This window comes from Maylandia zebra, linkage group LG14, assembly GCF_041146795.1.
Source record: "Maylandia zebra isolate NMK-2024a linkage group LG14, Mzebra_GT3a, whole genome shotgun sequence".
NCBI classification, from domain to species: Eukaryota; Metazoa; Chordata; class Actinopteri; order Cichliformes; family Cichlidae; genus Maylandia; species Maylandia zebra.
In genome coordinates, this window is record NC_135180.1 from 29,418,976 (window position 1) to 29,437,759 (window position 18,784).

General features: G+C 40.2%; 1 protein-coding gene across 1 annotated transcript; it reads right to left on the minus strand.

The window, feature by feature from the left end:
* Positions 1-542: 542 nt before the first annotated feature.
* Positions 543-18,701, minus strand: c2cd3 (C2 domain containing 3 centriole elongation regulator). Its single transcript, XM_004558231.6, has 33 exons — positions 18,104-18,701; positions 16,697-16,966; positions 16,457-16,614; positions 16,131-16,309; positions 15,875-16,017; positions 15,664-15,796; positions 15,434-15,586; positions 15,200-15,344; positions 14,993-15,102; positions 14,680-14,883; positions 14,415-14,527; positions 14,197-14,315; positions 13,735-13,863; positions 13,199-13,645; positions 12,166-12,317; positions 11,474-11,717; positions 10,902-11,085; positions 10,632-10,815; positions 9,887-10,059; positions 9,666-9,801; positions 9,072-9,346; positions 8,479-8,559; positions 7,782-8,399; positions 7,358-7,702; positions 7,112-7,250; positions 6,968-7,032; positions 6,677-6,882; positions 6,456-6,586; positions 5,501-5,650; positions 5,233-5,423; positions 2,915-3,665; positions 2,066-2,174; positions 543-983 (listed from the first exon to the last, which is right to left on the minus strand). The coding sequence occupies exons 1-33, from the start codon at positions 18,153-18,155 to the stop codon at positions 846-848; spliced, it is 6,627 nt and encodes a 2,208-aa protein (XP_004558288.2). The 5' UTR covers positions 18,156-18,701; the 3' UTR covers positions 543-845.
* Positions 18,702-18,784: the final 83 nt, after the last annotated feature.

Sequence of the window (18,784 nt, forward strand, 5' to 3'; positions counted from 1 at the left end):
CCCCCAAAGTATAACAGAACCTCACAACATCCTCAGTACAGGAGTAAATGGTTCAGGATTAACTTTAACTGAGTTATGTTACATCCCCAAAACTACCCTGCAGTGTCATTTGGGTGTTGTATCATGGATATGTGGTTGTTTTTTTGTTTTTAGATCGATTCAGGTTTCATGTTTCTGCTATCATACATCTTAAGGATGATGTATTTAAACCCTCTATTTACAGGAATTGTAGGTGTGTTAATATTTCAGTAGGACCACTATCTGAAAATATTAAAGTCTGGAGATCACACCTCCCCACTCTTCCATATTTGTTTATCTTTTATATAGTTGTTTATTATCAACGAAACGTTCAACTTTAACTGCCACCACATATTCCATAAATATTCCCAGTTATCCTGACTTATGCCTCATTTTTGCATTTTTTTTATTTGATGCCAATTACGTGTATCACATTTCTCATATAAATACCCACACATATGTACAGGTGCCCTTCTGTTATGTCAGCTACTATAATGAGGTGAAGAGGTGATGTGGACTAGCAATGGCATTTTTAAACTGAACTTCAATGTTTTATTTCTTTAACAAATCAACATGATGGGAAACCCAAAAACATGAAATTAACATACACAGCTGTCTTATTCAAGAGAGAACCTGAAACAGTTACATCACCAAAACTTGTGGCCACCAGCCTGCAGACATTCAGCTTCAATAAAACATTTAAAAAAACAAAAACCACAAAAAAAAAAAAAACTTCAGTAGTGAAAATGGTTAATATTTATTTATAAAAATACAACATGTTACATTTAATATACATGATTATTGTTGCAGGCTGAAACCAAACGTCTCTAATTAGTCTCATCAAAGTGAGCTGCAAAAATTTTTGCTATTCTCTCCGTCTCTTTCTTCATGGATGACGGTGACATGTTGGGACGCTGCCGAGGGCCTCTGGGAGGTGGGGCGCTGTGAACCGATGAGTTCTGGTCCTGAAAACATGAAGCGTTAAAGTTTAAAAAAAAAAAAAAAAAACACAAGTTCTGAACTGCTAGCACACAGTGTACCAAGACAGCTTAGTTGCAGGGGAGGCTGAAGACAAATAAGTTAATTGATCTGAATCTTTTTTTGTGATTATATGACTCACAATTCACACACAACAAACCTTTGTTTGGTTAGCCTTCATGTTGTGAGACTGTCAGCTGCATGTATCAGCAACAAATGGCATGCCTGAACTAGTTTTTTTGAAAGGTCTCGTCATCATGCAGGGAGGAGAGGTGGTGCCAACAGTCACACCACCTCTCCAAATAAGTTCTAACTCTCAACTTCTCTGTTTTATTGTGCTCTTCAAAAAGTTGTAAAATTAAAAAACAGGAGTGACAGTCATCTCCATTGATTCTTCTTTTTTGCATGTGACAGCATCTTATTGTATTGTACTGCAGTATTATATTGTGTTGTATATAAGACTTTTATTTTATTTTTATCTTTATATTGTTTTAGTGTACACTGAGGGCCGTGGGACCGTTTCAATTTCAAATTCTTGTGTATGGAATGTACATATGGTTTTTGACAATAAAGCTGTATTTGATTTATTATTTTTGTTTGTTTTAAATTGCATTAAAATGATCAATTACATTAGAAGAGAGATCCAATCAGTGGTTTTAGAATTCATACTTTTTACTTAATCACATCCAAAGTTTGCAAAAATACAAAAATGTGTTGTTGGTTTAAAAAACAAAACAAAAAACCCCCAACATTTAAATGCTGGGCAAACACTGTGAATGAGATCAGAGAAAGTCAACCTGTTAGTGCTGCAGAACTGAGTGTTAAATTACACCGAATGTCAGTCTGGCATCACGCACATCACACATCATGCGAAAGATTATTCATAACACTGTGTGTACAGAAGGTTGGGCAAGTATATTTGCAAAACCATTAAATTATGCAAACATGAACAGATACATCAAAGGTAAAGGTTAATCTCTAACACCACTGTAAAAGTAACAGGAGTGGAGAGAGTGAACATATAAGCAGGCGTGACGGCCAAAAGCACTGCCCGTGGACAAACACTCACCGGGTTGCTGGATGCCTGGGAGAACGTGGGTGCTAAACGTATAGCTCTCATCGACGCCTCCAGTTGGTGGGAGGGGAGGAAGAAGTTTAGAACCTCTGCAGGAACAGAGCTTAATGGATGAAGTTAAAGAAAACACGTTCTCAGTGTGTTTTGAGGCAGTTACAACTGAAGAGGAGGGGAACTGTGTTTAAACACTCCCCAAAAACATGAAAGTAAATGTTCAGAAAAAACAAAACAAAACAAATATCTGTTTGACCTCCACGGGAAAACTATATTAAGGGGAAGCGCATCTGAAGGTTGCCGGTTCGATCCCCGGGCTCTCAGTCCTGGTCGTTGTGTCCTTGGGCAAGACACTTCACCTACCGCCTACTGGTGATGGCCAGAGGGGCCGATGGCGCGATATGGCAGCCTCGCTTCTGTCAGTCTGCCCCAGGGCAGCTGTGGTTACAACTGTAGCTTGCCTCCACGAGTGTGTGAATGTGAGAGTGAATGAATAGTGGAATTGTAAAGCGCTTTGAGTGCCTTGAAAAGTGCTATATAAATCTAATCCATTATTATTATTCATTATTACACAGACTGTGAGCAACCACATGGGATTTAGTGTGTGTGAGTTTATGTTCAGCCTGCTCAGCAGGAACGTTTTCGCACTTCCACCTGTCAGTCTCCTTATGTCTAGATTGTTGAGATGAATGTTGAAATAAAACCCTAAAGACGCCACACAAGATGAAGCATTTACACACCTAACACAAGTTTTATAATGAATCACTGATTTGAACTGGCTCAGAAAAGCAAAAACCAACAGCATAACCTAACGGCCACAAATGAATCATGAAACACATTTAAAGATACCGTTGGAGGCGTGGCTCGTCTGAGGAGGCGGAAACACTGTGGGTGTCTGTGGTGTGCTGTTTGGCTGGTGATGAATCTGTGTCATGTGACCTCTTGTTAGGGCTGTTTAGTTCTTGTTGTTGTCTTTCACCTCCAGCATGTTGCGACATTTCATCACCTCTCTCCAGATCTGAAGCATCTCCTGTGGAACCATTTAAGCTGCAGTCGTCTTCACTTTCCTCTTCCCTGTGCTTCCCACTGGGGTGACCCGATTCCATATCTACCAGCAGTTCCTTCTTGCCCTCATCTTCACTCAGGTCCAGGTGCTCTGGTCCCTCCAGGCTCTCCAGAGAGGCCAATTCAGGATCTGACAAGATGCTGGTCCAGGGACTGGTTTTGTCTGTTAATGAGGTCACCTCATTTAAAGGCCTCAGCTTCACTACAACCTCCTCATAATCCTCATCTGTCTGCTCATCCACATCATCGTCCTCTTCCTCTCTGCAACCTGTTTCTTCTTCATCACTCTCAGTCATTTTAGCCTTGCCACTTCGTCTGTCCTTTTCTTCCTCAGGCTCAGAGTCTGTGAGGTCCTCAGACACTTCTGCTGGTGTAAATGACAGAGGAGACGTGACTTCTGGGGAACAATGTGAAACTCTGTGAGGACTGGACGATCTCTCAGTGATTGCTTGTGTATTGCTGTCTCCAACAGGTGACACTGTTGAGCTACTCTGTGGGTTTGAAGGAATTGTTTCCAAGCGGTGTCGTTGTAGACCTGTGTAAAGAGACAGACAAAGTTTGAAGGGTTTGAGAAACACACATGCATGCAACATGTGTCTAAACCCAAAGCTGAATCTTTTTAGTTTTGTCTGGCTCACACAGAAGAAGTTAATAACATAAATGTAATTTGCATATAAAATAAATATAATGGGATATGAGAAAAACTGTACAATGAGCTCATTTAAATAACAAGCAGCAGAAGACTGTCAGTCTGCCCCAGGGCAGCTGTGACTACAACTGTAGCTGCCTCCACCAGTGTGTGAATGTGAGAGTGAATGAATAGTGGAATTGTAAAGCGCTTTGAGGGCCCGAAAAGTGCTATATAAATGCAATCCATTATTATTATTATTATTATTATTATTATTATAATAAATGGACTGGTTCTTATATAGGGCTTTTCTATTCTGAGCACTCAAAGCGCTTTACACAACTCGTTCATTCACCCAATCACACAAGCACTTTTCTCTTTTCTTAAGTTTTTTAGTTCTGTCTAACTAACATTCATACACACATCCACACTCCGATGGATGCATTGGAGAGCAAGCTGGGGTTAGCATCTTGCCTAAGGTTATTTGGCATGCAGACTGGAGCATACTAGGACCGAACCACCAACCTTCTGGTTAGGAGGTGACCTGCTCTACCAACTCTGCCAACTATGCATAAAAAAGCAAAACAAGAGAAATTAATAAAAAGCAGATTTAAAAAGTTTTGTTTTTAACTGGCTTTTAAAAGAGTCCACCGATCTTAAGTCTTGAGTCTGTGGGCCACTAAACAGAAGAATCTGTCTCCTTTTGTTTTCAGCTTAGTATTGGGCACCATCAGCAGGCCCTGGTCACAGAACCTCAGGGGCCTGCCATAGACATATGTTAGTAGAAGCCCTCTGGTATAACCTGGTGTCTGTCTGTGAAAAGCTCTCCAAGTTTGCCAAAGAACCAAGAGGTTCTAATTATTTCATTTTTCTCTTGATTTAGCTGAAGAGAACTGCCTGCCATCCACTGTTTAACAGTGTCTAGGCACTTCAATAAACTGCTAAGTTTTCAAATTTCATTTGGGTGAAATGAGGTGTAGAACCAATTATCATCTGCAGAGCAGAGATAAGAGATGCCCTTAAAGGTTGACAGAATGTGCCCAAGGGGGACCAAATACAATGAAAACAGCAGAGGCCCCAAAACAGAAACCTTGAGGTACACCAAAATGAACTGGATATGGGGAGATCTGTGCTTTGAAGTAGCTACAGAAAATGATCTGTCAGACAGGTATGAAGAGAATCCCTCCAACCAGATACTGATATACCAACCTAGTACTTCAGCCTATTAAGCAGAATGAAACGTTCAGCTGTATCAAAAACTGAGGTAAGGTCCAACCTGAGCAGCAGAGAACAGTTTCCCCTGTTGCTCGGCCTCAAAATGTCATGTGATACTCTCAGAAGAGCCGTTTCAATTCAATGAAATCTACAAAAACCTGATTGAAAGTGGTCAAGAATGCTGTGCTGATCCAGAGCAGCAGTTAACTGGTTGACCACAACGTCCTCTAGGACCTTAGCAGTAAATGGATGAACTCACCACTGATGATGTTGTGGACTTCTCTGACTAACTGGTTTGACTTTAGTAGAAGCTGAGATGAGCTGTACTCCGAGTCCCTCCGTTTCTCATGTTTATTGTGACTTTCCTGCTCTGGCATAGGTGGGAATGTAGGAGTTGAAAGTTTGCGGCTGAAATATTTCTGAATGTTGTCAAGCTCGCTCAGTTTTTTCCTGTGAGAAAAGAAACAAAGCTCAGGCTCTGCATCAGTCATAAATGGTTAAACAATGCAGTGTCCATAAACTGGTACCTGAGTGCTGAGAACAGGATCGAGCTGGAAGGATTGATGTCACCTGCACTGCTGCTGTGAAAGGACTGAGACGCTGTTTGCTCCTGCAGACTTTGATGGTACAGGCGTACATTGTCCATGTGCTCAGAATGACGGTCACTCTCACTGGACCTGCAGCAGTCATTACAATAACATATAAATACAGTTGCAGACTTTATATTGTAGCATGTGGCAATGAATAAAACTATGCAAGGACCGGTTCTGCAAAGCACCAGTTCTGTGCCAATACCAATGTTTAAAATAATCTGATAGCAGACGCTTGTGTTCTTTTGTTTTGTTGACATTTTGTGACAGGAAAACGAATTAATCCCCATTGCACAAACACAGTATTATACACAGTACTTACACTACACTCATTTATTTGTATTTTGTTTCCAAAGGGGTCAGACTTGTAATTTTTTGAAGTGGTCTTGTGCAATAGTTCTCCAGACTTTCTGAAGGTTTTTGGAGGACATTGGCTGCTTTAAACTCATTTTCAGTCCATATCATTTTCAGAGACCAGTGTTTTTTTAATTTTATTTTTGTAAAATATTATTTTATTTTACACAAGAAGTGGAAACTAAACTAAACTGTGTCACCAATGTTAAAACTGTTTTTTTGCCTAAATGCTTAATTGTTTGTTTCCAGATTTATACGTTTCAACAAATCGCTGCACATATTTCTGATTTTCATGGCAAAATACAAAGAAATGAGGGGAGGCTTAAGGCTTACTTACTTACTGTAGATATACAAAAACCTGCCCTAATGTTTTTCAGTCCTCAATGTGTCTAAACTAAGTGATACACATTTATGAGACTGGATCTCAGGAATAAGGACCACAAAAATGATGAAACACAGCTGATGAACATCTTCCATTGCCTTACTGGCTGCAAATATTCTAACAGATGATCGGCACAACCATGGTGTGAATAAAAACCTTTCAGAGAACAGCCTGTCCGTGTGGTCGGGTGATGAGATCTTCTGCTCAGGGAACCTGCTGATGTGAGAGGGAAAGCTGCTGTATGTGGCTGTAGTCTGGTAGCTGAGAGGAAAGGCCTGGAACAAACCCTGCCAGACAAACACCTTCTGGTTTGTTTCAAATTTTGAGAAAGCCATCAAGAGTAAAAAAATCTGTTCAAGCAGTCTGAGTTCTCTCACCAATGAGTTTTTGGCAGCTTCTTCACTCACAGATAGTCTCTGCCAGCGTAAATCTTGGACCCCCTTCAGTGGAGTGATGGACACTTTAAGCTGGCCGTGACACTGGCCGCCAAAGTCTGTGATGTTGTACCAACCGCACACTGATGGGAAGCCACAGACTAAAGGGGACAGGTCTACAGAGGCAAATCCAATCACCCTGTCCAGCTCTATGGAAGCAAAATGAAAATGAATAAATTAATCCTTCAAAAACATTAAAGCAACACAAACAACGGGGTGAAACAGCTCCTGTACCTCCTTTATGCCAGACTTTAAACACAAGGGATTGTTGTGGATCAACCAGGAGCTGCTTTGATAGCCTGGAAATTTGAAACAAACACATTAGCCTGATGTTTGATCAGTAGGTTATTTAAGTTGAGGTCTGTGAAGTTATTCAACCTGCACTCGTGCTGATGGTCCCACACAGGGGAGTCTGTGTTAGCTATCACAGCCGTGGACACTGGTTCAGCAGAGTCAGCAGTGGCGTATGAAACACAGCAACATGGCATCCCTTCACTGCGTTCTGCGAGGGGACAGCCTGATGGAAAAGACAAACATGTTGTTGTTAGTGAACTGTACGTTTTGTTTCTGTTTTGCTTTCTTTTTTTTTAGAAAAAAAAAAAGGCACAAGACATCAGGTCACACCTTTCAGGTTCAGGTGCATGGCCCGATCCACTGTGACTGTCACAGGGAAAGATTCATCTGTACTCTGTTCCGTGTGCTGCACAGATGAGATGTCTGGAGTGGCTCTGGAGGATTTATACTTGTGTTTGCTCTGTGCTGATGATTTTCTGAGTGTAGATGGAGAAAGGACTTGATCTCTTTCTTCCATGTCCTCTGATACCAGTTCTTCCTGACTGTCAGAGTCCACCTGAGTCTCAGCTCCAGTAGGTATTTCTCCTGGATCTGAACCGCCTGTCAAGGTGATGTGTACCCTGAGAGCTGCTCCTTGTAGATCTGCTGCTGAGCGCCTGAACAGAGGGTACACTCCTGTGAAAATACAAAATTTATTACACTCTGAAATATGGAGACGATTTTACTAAAGCATTGCTGAGCAGTTATTTCATACCACTTAGCGTCAGCTTCTGCTTGGAAGTCTTTGCAAGCGAGGACAGATCGACGAATGCTGAGCCCACCAGTCGGTCTGTGTCACTGGGCCTTCTGGTTTTATTTTTCTTAAAGGCAACCCACACCTGCACCTCCAGCTTCTCCTCCCTTAGATACCACATTAAAGGCTGCGTACGTCTCAGTTCAACAGTCCTACTTCCTTCAAAACTCACTGTGGCCTTGTCTTCCCCTGCGCCTTCATCAGCAGATGGGTGTTTCAGGTGAGAACAGAAGGCGTCTCGGTCATAGAACTTGTACCTGATGTAGCAGTAGGTGGAGCGCAGCAGCTCACTGTGCCCAGGTAGCAGCAAACAGTGGATGGGTAGCCACACTCTAGGCATGGTAAAGGTCAGCGAGAGTTTTCTCATGCTCTCTTCAAACAGTTCTTCTTCATCCTGCATCATGGAACTGTCAGTCAGGGTATTTTCCCAGCCTAAACCCTGAGCAGCTTTAATGACCCTTTCTCTATCAGAGTGGTGAGCGAAGCTAATGGAAAGCTCTAGGCCTCCGACCAAGATGTGCTGGTGCTGAGAAGAACTTGCTTCAAGACTTATATAAACTCCAAACCAGCCAGAAATACCTACATATGTGGAAAAAGAAAAACTCTGACAAAGTCTTAACAAAAAATAACTGCTTTAACTATTTTAAGCCCAACATACCTGTTCTTTTGTTGATGAGCTCAGACAGAGGTATTTTCACAGTCCCCAACATTAAATCTTTAGATTTGGAAACGTTCACACCTACAAAAGAAAAAAAAAAAAAAAAAAAAAGGACAATATTAGAAACAAATACTGCTAATAAAATTTTTACACAATAATGTTTCAAAAATTTTAAATACATGTTTGTTTGTTTTTTAACTTGACATTATGCTGCCAAAAAGCAAAGGTATCCTCCAATGTCCCATCCTGGATCAGCTCTTTTACAAACTTTTCCAACGCATTGATGTTTATCTCACTGTTAAATGGTGTATAACGAAAAATATTCACAAACTAGGGCTAACATTCATGACGATTCTTAATATCTAGATCAGTCAGTTATTGCACGGGTGTATATGATATAATATAAAAAAAAAAAAAAAAACTATGACAATTTCTTTAAGGCTCCACTGATGGGTAAAGAAAAGATAAATAAAAAGTAAAATAAATGATTAATGGTCTCAAGTTAAACATAATCAGAAAACTGTAACATAATATACTTTAGGCAAGTTAAATGTAAGAGTAACCTCATTTCACAAAGAGTGCACTGAGCTCACTTAAACTTTTACGATTGTCTCGGTTCCACACAGTGAAGACAGCAGAAGCCTGTTCCAGCTGCTCAGCAAGGCTGAAGGTTTCTCCGCTGCTGGTCTGAGCAAGCAGATCACAGGACACCTCCATGTGGTGGTCGAACTCGGGGCAGAAAGCCTTTGCTGCTGTGCGGGTGCACCTCCTTTCACTCTCGGGCAAGAAAGAAAGCTGGACTGTGATGAAAGTGTTCAAACCAACGCCGACAAAGTAGCTGAACCTCTCATCTTGTTCTGATAATATCCTGAAATAGCAGAGGCAGTATTTCTAAATACTAATTTGGGCATTATGGTTTCAATACACATAAAGAAGAAATGAGCGAATACTTTTATTTTGATCAGATGAAATTTGCCACCAATCTCAGAATGAACAAAAATAAAACAGCAGAGTCTCAACAACTGTAGATTTGGTGCACATCATCAGCTCTTAATCCTACATCCTAACCCAAATATTTTTATCAAAGTGAGCAGGTGTACAGAAAATCTGTTCTAATTAATGAGCTTTATCATACATAGATGAAATAAAAAAGGCAAATTGTCCAGAGGTCAGTAATAGTGATGTACCTTGCGGCAGCCTTCAGACCACATGCTCTGTGCACTTGAACCACGAGTGTCACAACTCGAGAGGCAGCTCCTCTTCCAGTGTGTCCTTCAGGTCTCACAGGCCTGTGCTTGTATCGAATGCAAACATCTAACAGTCCTACAAAAACAAAAGCAATAACATTCAGATACGGCCTGTATCTATATATTCCTATTAGCATGCGTGCATAATTATGTGTGTATACCTGAAGGCTGAGGTTGGTGTACTGTGGGACTCTCTGTCCTGGGAATCAGGGGCAGAGAGAACATCTGAGCCTCATCAGGAGTTTGCCTCTGCATGGTAACCATGGCACACAGCTTGGACAGTGGAAGCATTCCTCTGGCCACGAGCTGATCTCTCACATTTGGATAGTAATATCTACAGAGAGACATTATATTGATCACAAAAAGAAAACAAGTTGAGCCAGTTACAATTAAGACTGATTACTTTCACATAAATTCTGATTTAAGTTAGTGGATCTCAAAATTCTGTCTGGCATGCCCCCACTACACCTGGTTGTCTGTACACACACATGCAGCTTGAGAATCACTTCACTAAAGACACTAAAGAGTAATTCTGCAGACCTGTATATCATTACCGTATGCACAACTGAGCATTTAGAAATAAAGTATTTTCCTTAACAGGATACAGTGTGATACTCACTGATTAAAAACATACAAAATGCACTAGATTTATGTAATGAAACAAAATTTACAAAAGCTGCCAAGGAAGTAAAGTTTTCTGTGCTCCTTGTACCTAATGAAACTTTAAGTAAAGTTTAAAACCTATTTTTACAGAGGGCACTTCAGCTAAAACAGGAAACCAAAACATTACCATTCCTGGGGTAAAAATATTAGGCTTATAATCAGCATTTTAACTGTGGTAAACATCATTTCATTATTTTATTAAAGTTTAAATGATACATGGATGACATAACAGCATCCACAAACCTGCACCACACTTCAAACTGGATGCCTCCACCGCTGCTGAGACCTTGACTTGAGAGAGAGCTGAGTAGCAGCCTCTGGACAGGAACTCCTTCAGGAGCCAGGAGCACATGAGTCTCTGTGTGACCAAACACCGGGTCAGGAACACAGAGCGTTGTGGTGGTACGAAATGGTTTCAGGTTCACAGCTGTTGGGATGTGATTAAGCTTGGAATGATTCAGAGGGAATAGAAACATCTTATGATGAAGATTTGAAATGATTAGGTGGCCTTACTGCTCTCTATGAGGTTTTGGTCCATGTCTGCAGCAGAGTTGCCCTCCTGACAGGGGAAGCTGTACTGGATGTAGCAGTCTGCCTCACCCCACACTGTGGACTGCAGAGGAGTCATCCCACTGACCCTCTCCACCCTTACCACAAAAACATGCTCTCTCATAGATTCTACATGTGCTGCAGTCACCTGAGGGAGCAGAGCAGTTAATGTTTGTTTGTTTTCATACCAACACATTAGAGAAAGAAAGGGAACAAACAAGTTGTGTTGAAGTTTGGTGTTAACGTTTTCATGAATATTTATTCTACCAAGTCACATTCATGAGTTGTGAGGTTTTAAGGATCTAAATTAACAAAAAACAACAACAACAAAAAAGCATTGCAGCGAGTTTCCATAAAAACTCAATAGGGACAAATGTAAATTGTGCAGATTTATTTATATTTATATTTTGGTCTGTATTGTGTGCCAGCACATATTTAAAGTGGAATTTTCTCTATACTTTCTATTAAAATAAAATAAAAAAAACTGCCAGACTAATCTATTTGACAAGTATTATGCAGCCAATGGTAACACCAACCTTTGTTTGTGAATGTGGATGGTGATCAAGCAGATGAACTGGTCTCACAAGATGAGGCAACGAGTCATATTCTTCATCTCTCGTACGCTGGAGGGAAACGATCTGCTCTGATTGGCCCATAGCCAAAACAACCCTGAGGTTTCCTTTACAGCTCCCTGAGAACACATCAATGACAGGCATGTAGCAGTCCACCCCTAAAACAGGGTACTGCGCCTGCAGGAGGAGGTGGGTGATCTTTGGATCCCTGAAGGGGACAGACATATTTTAGTAAACATGTTAGTATGTTCTATACTTTGTCATATATTTTAGGAATCCACTTAGTGACTAGAATGTAGGGTAACTGCCTTTTACAATACATTCTTGGTGTATGTAAACCTGGGATACTAAAAGTTTTCACTGCTCTTCCCTCTCAGATATTATTATTGTGATTCCAATTTATAGGACTGTCAGCTAAATAACAATTACAATTGTTAATCAGTGGATAACGTTCTCAAAGCGTTGGTATATGAACAGTCAAAAAAACTAAACATCAAAATATAATTCCCAGGCACAAATGGTGTAGCATTCACATTTAACTAATTCCTTCAGTCAAAAACTCAGAGATACTTTTTGCAAACAAATAAATGGTCAGCTGACCAGCTAGCAACTGTAATATTTCATAATTATCCTATATTATTGTTTACCTATCTTACCTGAATGACATGTAGAACTGATGAAGAGGCAATTTAACTAGGCCAAGGAGTCGATCCTGCCCTGAGCTTCTAGTCTTCTGCCACACTTCTATGACCATCATATTATTCTTCATCCTCTCCAGCAGCTTAGCTGTTAAGGCCACAGGTGTCACCTAAAACAGAGAAATGTAAAGAGTGTATTTAGATCAAGCTGCAGGCACTGAGAAATCATCAATGATCCCGACAACTAAAAATGCCAGACTAAAAAAAAAGGATTAAAGCCTGGAACATAAAACAGTTTTAAAGATAATAATAATAGTAATAATAAGTAATAATTATAATAATAATAATTATAATAATAATTATATTATTATTACTACATTTAATTAATCTACATTTACTTTTCACTAATTCTGAAGTGTCTGTTTGTTGCATCCATGTAGTTTTAATTGATTCAACAAACAGCTTCCAAATCTGGTAGCTTCTGGAATAAACAAATAAACAAAACGCCTGCCAGGTAAAACAGACTAATGTATGCATTGATTTTTATGTCAGATGCCTTTACTGAAGGAACCCCAAGAGGATTTGTTTCTCCTCCTGGTCTCCAACCAGGGATTTTTCCCATGATAGACAAACAGATAAACCACTACTCTGTGAAGCCACAGAATAATTTCTAATGCTAGTTTATGCTAATTTATTCTTATGTTAATTTTACTACTAGTTTCTTGTAGAATAGCACAGTATCACGTACATAAATAAAATATTAAAAAAACCATGTAACAATATGTAAAGCTTTTAAAACAACAGTCAAAAATAAAAAACTCATAATGCTCCCATATACTCCTTTATTACAAAAAACAGCTTTGTGCAAACTCTTTGTAGATCCAGAAAAAAGACTTAAGAGAAAAAGTAAGTTTTATGTCTTTTGTTTTGTGGATTCAGTTTGCAAAAACATTATAGTAATTTCCCTTCATAAATAAGATCATTCCAATGACGTACAAAGCCAGGCAGCAAACTTTAAATGTGGTGAGAATAATGGACCTGCAGCACTTACCTGAACAAAGTTAAACGTAGGGTTTGGCTGACCCCAGCTGACAACAGATCTTGCCGGCTCATCACACCAAAACAGTTTACAGTTCAAATAAACATTCGGAGCCTGCAGAGGCCCACAGTTGAAGTTCTTCCCATCTGGTACCATGAGTAAGGCATGCAGCAGGGCCTCAGGTTCCTCCTCCACCTGCTGCCACGATTTAGGGGGAGATGTTTGATAGCCGGAAATAGGAGCAGGTTCCCTGGAGGGTCTCTGAGGTGTCCAAACATTCAGCCTGGCTTCTTCAAAAGAACTAGCCGGTAACTCCTCTCTGCCATTGGTAGCATGCTGGGTTCTGAGGCTCACCTGTCTCTCAGGACTTTGTGACGGTGACATGTCTCTCCAAGTCACCTTGCTTTTACTTTTTTCAGAGGAGAAACCTTTACTGTGTGCTCCAAGTTCTAGTGAAACCTGCAAAACACATCAACATTACTTCTGTGACAGTTGCTTCCAAACATTACTTCCTGAGTAAAAGAAGCAAGCCAATGAAAATATATTGCCTTGAGAGGTCCAAACTCCCATGTTTCACTGTTGCCTTCTCTCTGAACAGGCAACACGACAGACTGACTCAGCTGCTCGTTCTGCAGCAGACTGCGCAATGGATGAATTGCCTTACCAATGGCAACAGGCTGCAACACAGGATATAGTGATTTAACACATAGTACACCCGAGCATTTAAAAGAAAACAGCAATGATCTTTTTTTATATTTAATGGAATCACAGCCATGTGTTTGTAGAACATGTTAGAAATACAATAACAGACTCTTCAATATTTTAATCACACTTGTGTTATTGTCTGAAAATGTGTATGTCAAAAATATTTTAACTTCAAAACAACCAGTTAATTAAAAATAATCATAACGTAAAGCCTTTGTTAAGAAAAACAGTAGCTCACATATCATGAAATAATTGACAAATTTCAACAAAATCAAATTACTAATAGTCAGCCTGAAGATACTTACTTTCCTTTGGTCACTCTTTCGTGAGTAAATCTTGAAAATCAGATCAGTTCTCCACCACTGTTCAACTGTGGCTGTACTGAAGTTGACAGGAAACACAGAGAGATGATGGAAGTTCACCACTAAAAAACATAATGTTTGTCAGTCACAAACCTGAAGCACCACAAGCAGCACTTTTCACTTGGGATGATTTCATTAAAGCAGATTCTCAATGGTCATACCTCTTCCTGTGACTTTACTGGAAACAACTCTGGTCACTTCCCCATCTCGGCTTGCCTTACTGCGATCATGTCGATTTGAAGTCACTGGGAACGAATACTCAACAAAATATGTACTAAAAGAAGAAAATGACATACGGTTTTGTCCCTAAAAGTTTGTATTTTTTATAACAAAGTCAGTGATTTGCATCATCATCATTATTATTATTATTATCGTTATAATTATTATTAGCATTATGATCAACAAGATTTTAAATGTTTTCCTAACCATTTCCTGGCAATTAATGGCCGAAGTGGTTTTCCTTTATTTGAGGTTTTTCTGGGTGTTGTGGGTGAGCTGCCAGCTGGTACAGTCAGAGACTCAATCGTCACTCTTGCCAGCCGCACCGAACTCAGCAAAGTCAGCTGCTCTGCACTCAGGAGAAAATGGATATTCCCACCATCTCCTGACCGCTGATTCTCTGAATTGTGGCTGGACACAGAAAAACACAGTTCCCAACCATTTCATGCATCTAAGAACAACCTGAGCCTCTGAAAGAAGCTCTAGCTCTGACTTAAAAAGAATACGTAAAGGCCCTCACCCTTCACTAATCTTGGGTGCAGACTCAGTCAGCTTTTTTGCCTGATTTTTACTTGAAGACACGATCCCTTGGCACTCCTCCTCAGTGTCAGCTAATGTGGTACCTGTAATCTGAAAGAATGACAGTTATACTAGAAAATCTGTTAAACTGACAAAGCTTACTTTACCAAAATTTAAAAAAACAAACATATAAAAGTCATCTAGTTACAGGAGTTTTGTAGAACAAATTTTCCAGCAAGCTCTGATCATACTGTGGATCATTGAGCTCGCTATCGCTACAGACACTGCTATGACCAGAAAGAGAATCAGGGCAGGGGCCTTGTCCATCCCAGAGAGGAAAAGCAGAAGTAGAGCTTTAAAGAAAAGAGAAAAAAAGGGAAAACTTTAAGTAAAAATACAACATCGTACATCTGCATCTGGATATAAATTCAAACATGGATACCTGCCAAGTACCAGATCCACAGCTCTGTTGTCTATGTCAGCAGGTCCGTCCAAGCCACTGTCTGAGATTACAGTGACATCATCAGAGTGCTTCAGAGTTAAATCAGTGTGAAGGATATTTTCAAGAAACATCCCAGAAGGAGAAGACAAGGGCCTGCAAAGAAAAGAAGAAAGTCTTACAGAAAGTGAATTGGTAAGAGAGAGGAAGCACTATTTTTTTTCAACACTAACTTTGGCAGAGGTTGGATGTTATCCTTTGGTAGAAGCAGTGGAGTATCTTTCAGAGCCGCCGCACTATCGGTGTCAGATTTCAAAGCTGATATAACCATTGCATTTCTGAGTTTGTTTCCACGGTCGAGAATAACTGAGATGAAAGAAATAAAATTTCAAAATATAGATATGCGTTTCTGCAAACTGATAATGCATGGATGCTTAAACAAACCTGAAATGATATCATTAGTTGGTTGATTTAAAGGATTCACAGCTGTTTGACTGTTCTGAGATCTGTTTGTTGTTGGCATCTGATTTTCAAGCGTCTCTTCTTCGTCCCTCTGTGCATTTTGGAAATATAAGTGGTCCTTCCCTCTGAAAATATTATAGCAACGAATAAAGTAAGATCACTGTCCTCTGATTTAAAAATGGCACTGCGTATGCCAAGATATGAGATGCTGTGCAGGTGTTTGAATTCAACTCTAAACCTTGGTGTGTTTCCGCCACTGCTCTCGGCTGATTCTTTCCCGTTGTTGGCTGAAAGCAACCTGTGCTGTGAGGGCACGGTCATTGGGGTGACTTGTCGTCGCTCGGTGCTGAGGTCTGTGTGGGGACCGGAGCCGCTGCTGTCATAAGCTTCTGTCAGTGGCTCCAAACTAAGAGCTACCTGATGAGGGGTGTAAGAAAAAGCTTAGATGTGGACTGTCCTCAATGTCACAAACTGAGTGAGCAAAGCCCAATTTCAATACAGCCAATAATACTCAGATCCAAATAAGCACTTGGCAAGTAAATATGATTTTAAGTCTACACTCACCTGTAGCTCTCCCAGCTTTTCAGACGTTGGAGATACAAGAGTGTAAAATCCACTGATTGACTGTGATAGTGACAGGCGGGAGATGCCAGTGACCTGAGCTCGTGCAACTGGCAGATGATCTGGTTTAGTTAGGGCTTCCAGCACCAAAGAGCCCATATCTGTTGATGAACAGCATAATGGAGATTAAAAGGAAATCGAAGCAGCATAGCAAACTCAAGAGCATCAACCTCTCCTAACTACCTGTAAGGTAAGAGGTGAACTGTTTTGGGCCACAGCGGATGGGGAAGCGAGCTGTGGTCTTGATAGTTTTCTGTGCCAGCTGTGATCCATCTCTGGGAAAGAAATGTGTACCGTCGGACGACTCTCCCCACCAGCGCAGCCTGATGAACGTTGCAGATGGTGGCTTGTGAACTGTCCATAAAACTCGGCCTATGGTCACCTTCAGGAAGCATCTGAGCTGGCCCTCGACCAGAGGTGGGAGACTAGTGGATGGGGACACATCACTGGGGACTGCAAGAGATAAAGTGGAAACACAAAGAAAGTAATAAAAAGAATGGGATGTTCAGTTTACCTATATTTTCTTTTATTGCCTTGAAAAACATTGGACAAATATAACAGATTGGATATGACAAATTATATCAAGCCTTCCTCTAGAAAGAAAAACATGTACTGAAAGATTTTACCTAATGTTTTTCTTTAAACGAATGAAAAATATTAGGTTAAAGAGGGAAAATTTTACTGTCAAAGTTACTTTAACCCAAACTAAAAATCACACTGACAATACTGTTCTAACTTCAGCGGGATATAACTGGTTATATGGGGCTTTCAGTTAGGTCGTATGTTACAACATAGATCCACAGAGATTTAAATCAGACCTAAATAAATTTACAGCAAAAAACACCAATGCTTATACGTTCAATGGATATTTTATAAGTTCTTTTAATATCGCCCATTGCTCTATTAGATTGAGATCTAATGACTGTGAAGGCTAGTTACGTACAATGAACTCTTTGCCATGTTCAAGAAACCAACATTAGACAATTTGAGCTTTGTGACATTGTACCCATCAAAAAATGGATACAATGTTCAGTAAAGGGATGGACATGGCCAGCAACATTACAAAGGAAGGCTGTGTTTTGTTTTTTAAACAGTTCTCAGTAAATACATACTAAGGGGTTCAAAGTGTGCCAAAACAATATCCCCACAGCCTTACACCACCAGCAGCAGCCTAAACAGGCGTACTTTAATCTTACACCAACTTGCCATGTATTAGCAAGTATTTTGGTATCTCTTATGAAATCAATACAGTCTTGTTTATGCATAAACACCACAAAAACGAAAAAGGAATAAAACAGAAACCGATTGAAGGCGCCCGTTTTAAAGAGAGATTGTATACTTTGCCTTTAGCTTTAGCATATTTTGACAAAACCACAAACAAAGGTTGCATAAAGTTGACTGCTAGAGCTACACGTAAACAAACAAAAGAGATTTGTGAAGACCGGCGAAACAAACCGAAAGACAGTGCATACAAAACAGACAGTACATAGAGAAATGTAACTAATAAGTAAGTAAACATTTGAGGCTAATCTGAGGCTGACAGCTGTCGGTAACATTACAGTAGCTAACGGCTAGCTAAACTGAGTTTACCTTTCTTTTTGCTGCCTGCAGTTCTGGCGGACCTCTGCTTTCTGCTCTTCATCCCTCAGCTCAGTAAGCATGGACTGTAACTAACAGCCAGGCCAAAGCACAGTCAGAGACGTTAGCAGGCATGTTATCGCTCTGCAGCTAACTTATAATCCGTTAAACGCAGCTGAGTGAGCGGCACACACACACACCCACAGACACTCATAATACAAACAGCAGCGCGGAAAACTGTTCCCGAGCAACGAACTACCCCGCTTCCGCTGCCGCTGCTTTTCACAGAGGCATTCTGGGAAAGTGAGTTAATTTTTGCTGCGATGTTTTTTTTTTAGAGCTATTGAATAGATTCATTCATAATAAAAATGTGGAAAACTACGACTACACAATTACTGAGCAGCATGATAACCGCCACGAGGGAGGATTTATTACACTTATATTTATGGCATTTACATTGTGTTGTACTAATACAGTAACTAACAGTGTACAATGTCTATCTTAATTATGAGGTTTTTAAACCATAATGTTTAAATAATTGCTGAAATGGAAGCAGGAATACAGAGATTAATTGGGATGGGCGGGGGGGGGCAAATAATATTCTGTTTTAAGACTTTTCTCTGCCATTTGCTTTTTAGCCACAGTGGACACTTTTACTTTTTGCAGCTCAACCATTACATTGAATTGAAGCGA

What these genes read in the sequence shown, in the direction of transcription:
- c2cd3 (XM_004558231.6), bottom strand. Translation starts at nt 18,155, where the DNA reads ATGAAGAGCAGAAAGCAGAGGTCCGCCAGAACTGCAGGCAGCAAAAAG. An exon ending in AGACAATCGTAAAAGTTTAA is followed by an intron (nt 8,560 to 9,071) that starts GTGAGCTCAGTG and finishes TTTCTTTTGTAG; the next exon opens with GTGTGAACGTTTCCAAATCT. An exon ending in ATCCTGTTCTCAGCACTCAG is followed by an intron (nt 5,424 to 5,500) that starts GTACCAGTTTAT and finishes CTTTTCTCACAG; the next exon opens with GAAAAAACTGAGCGAGCTTG.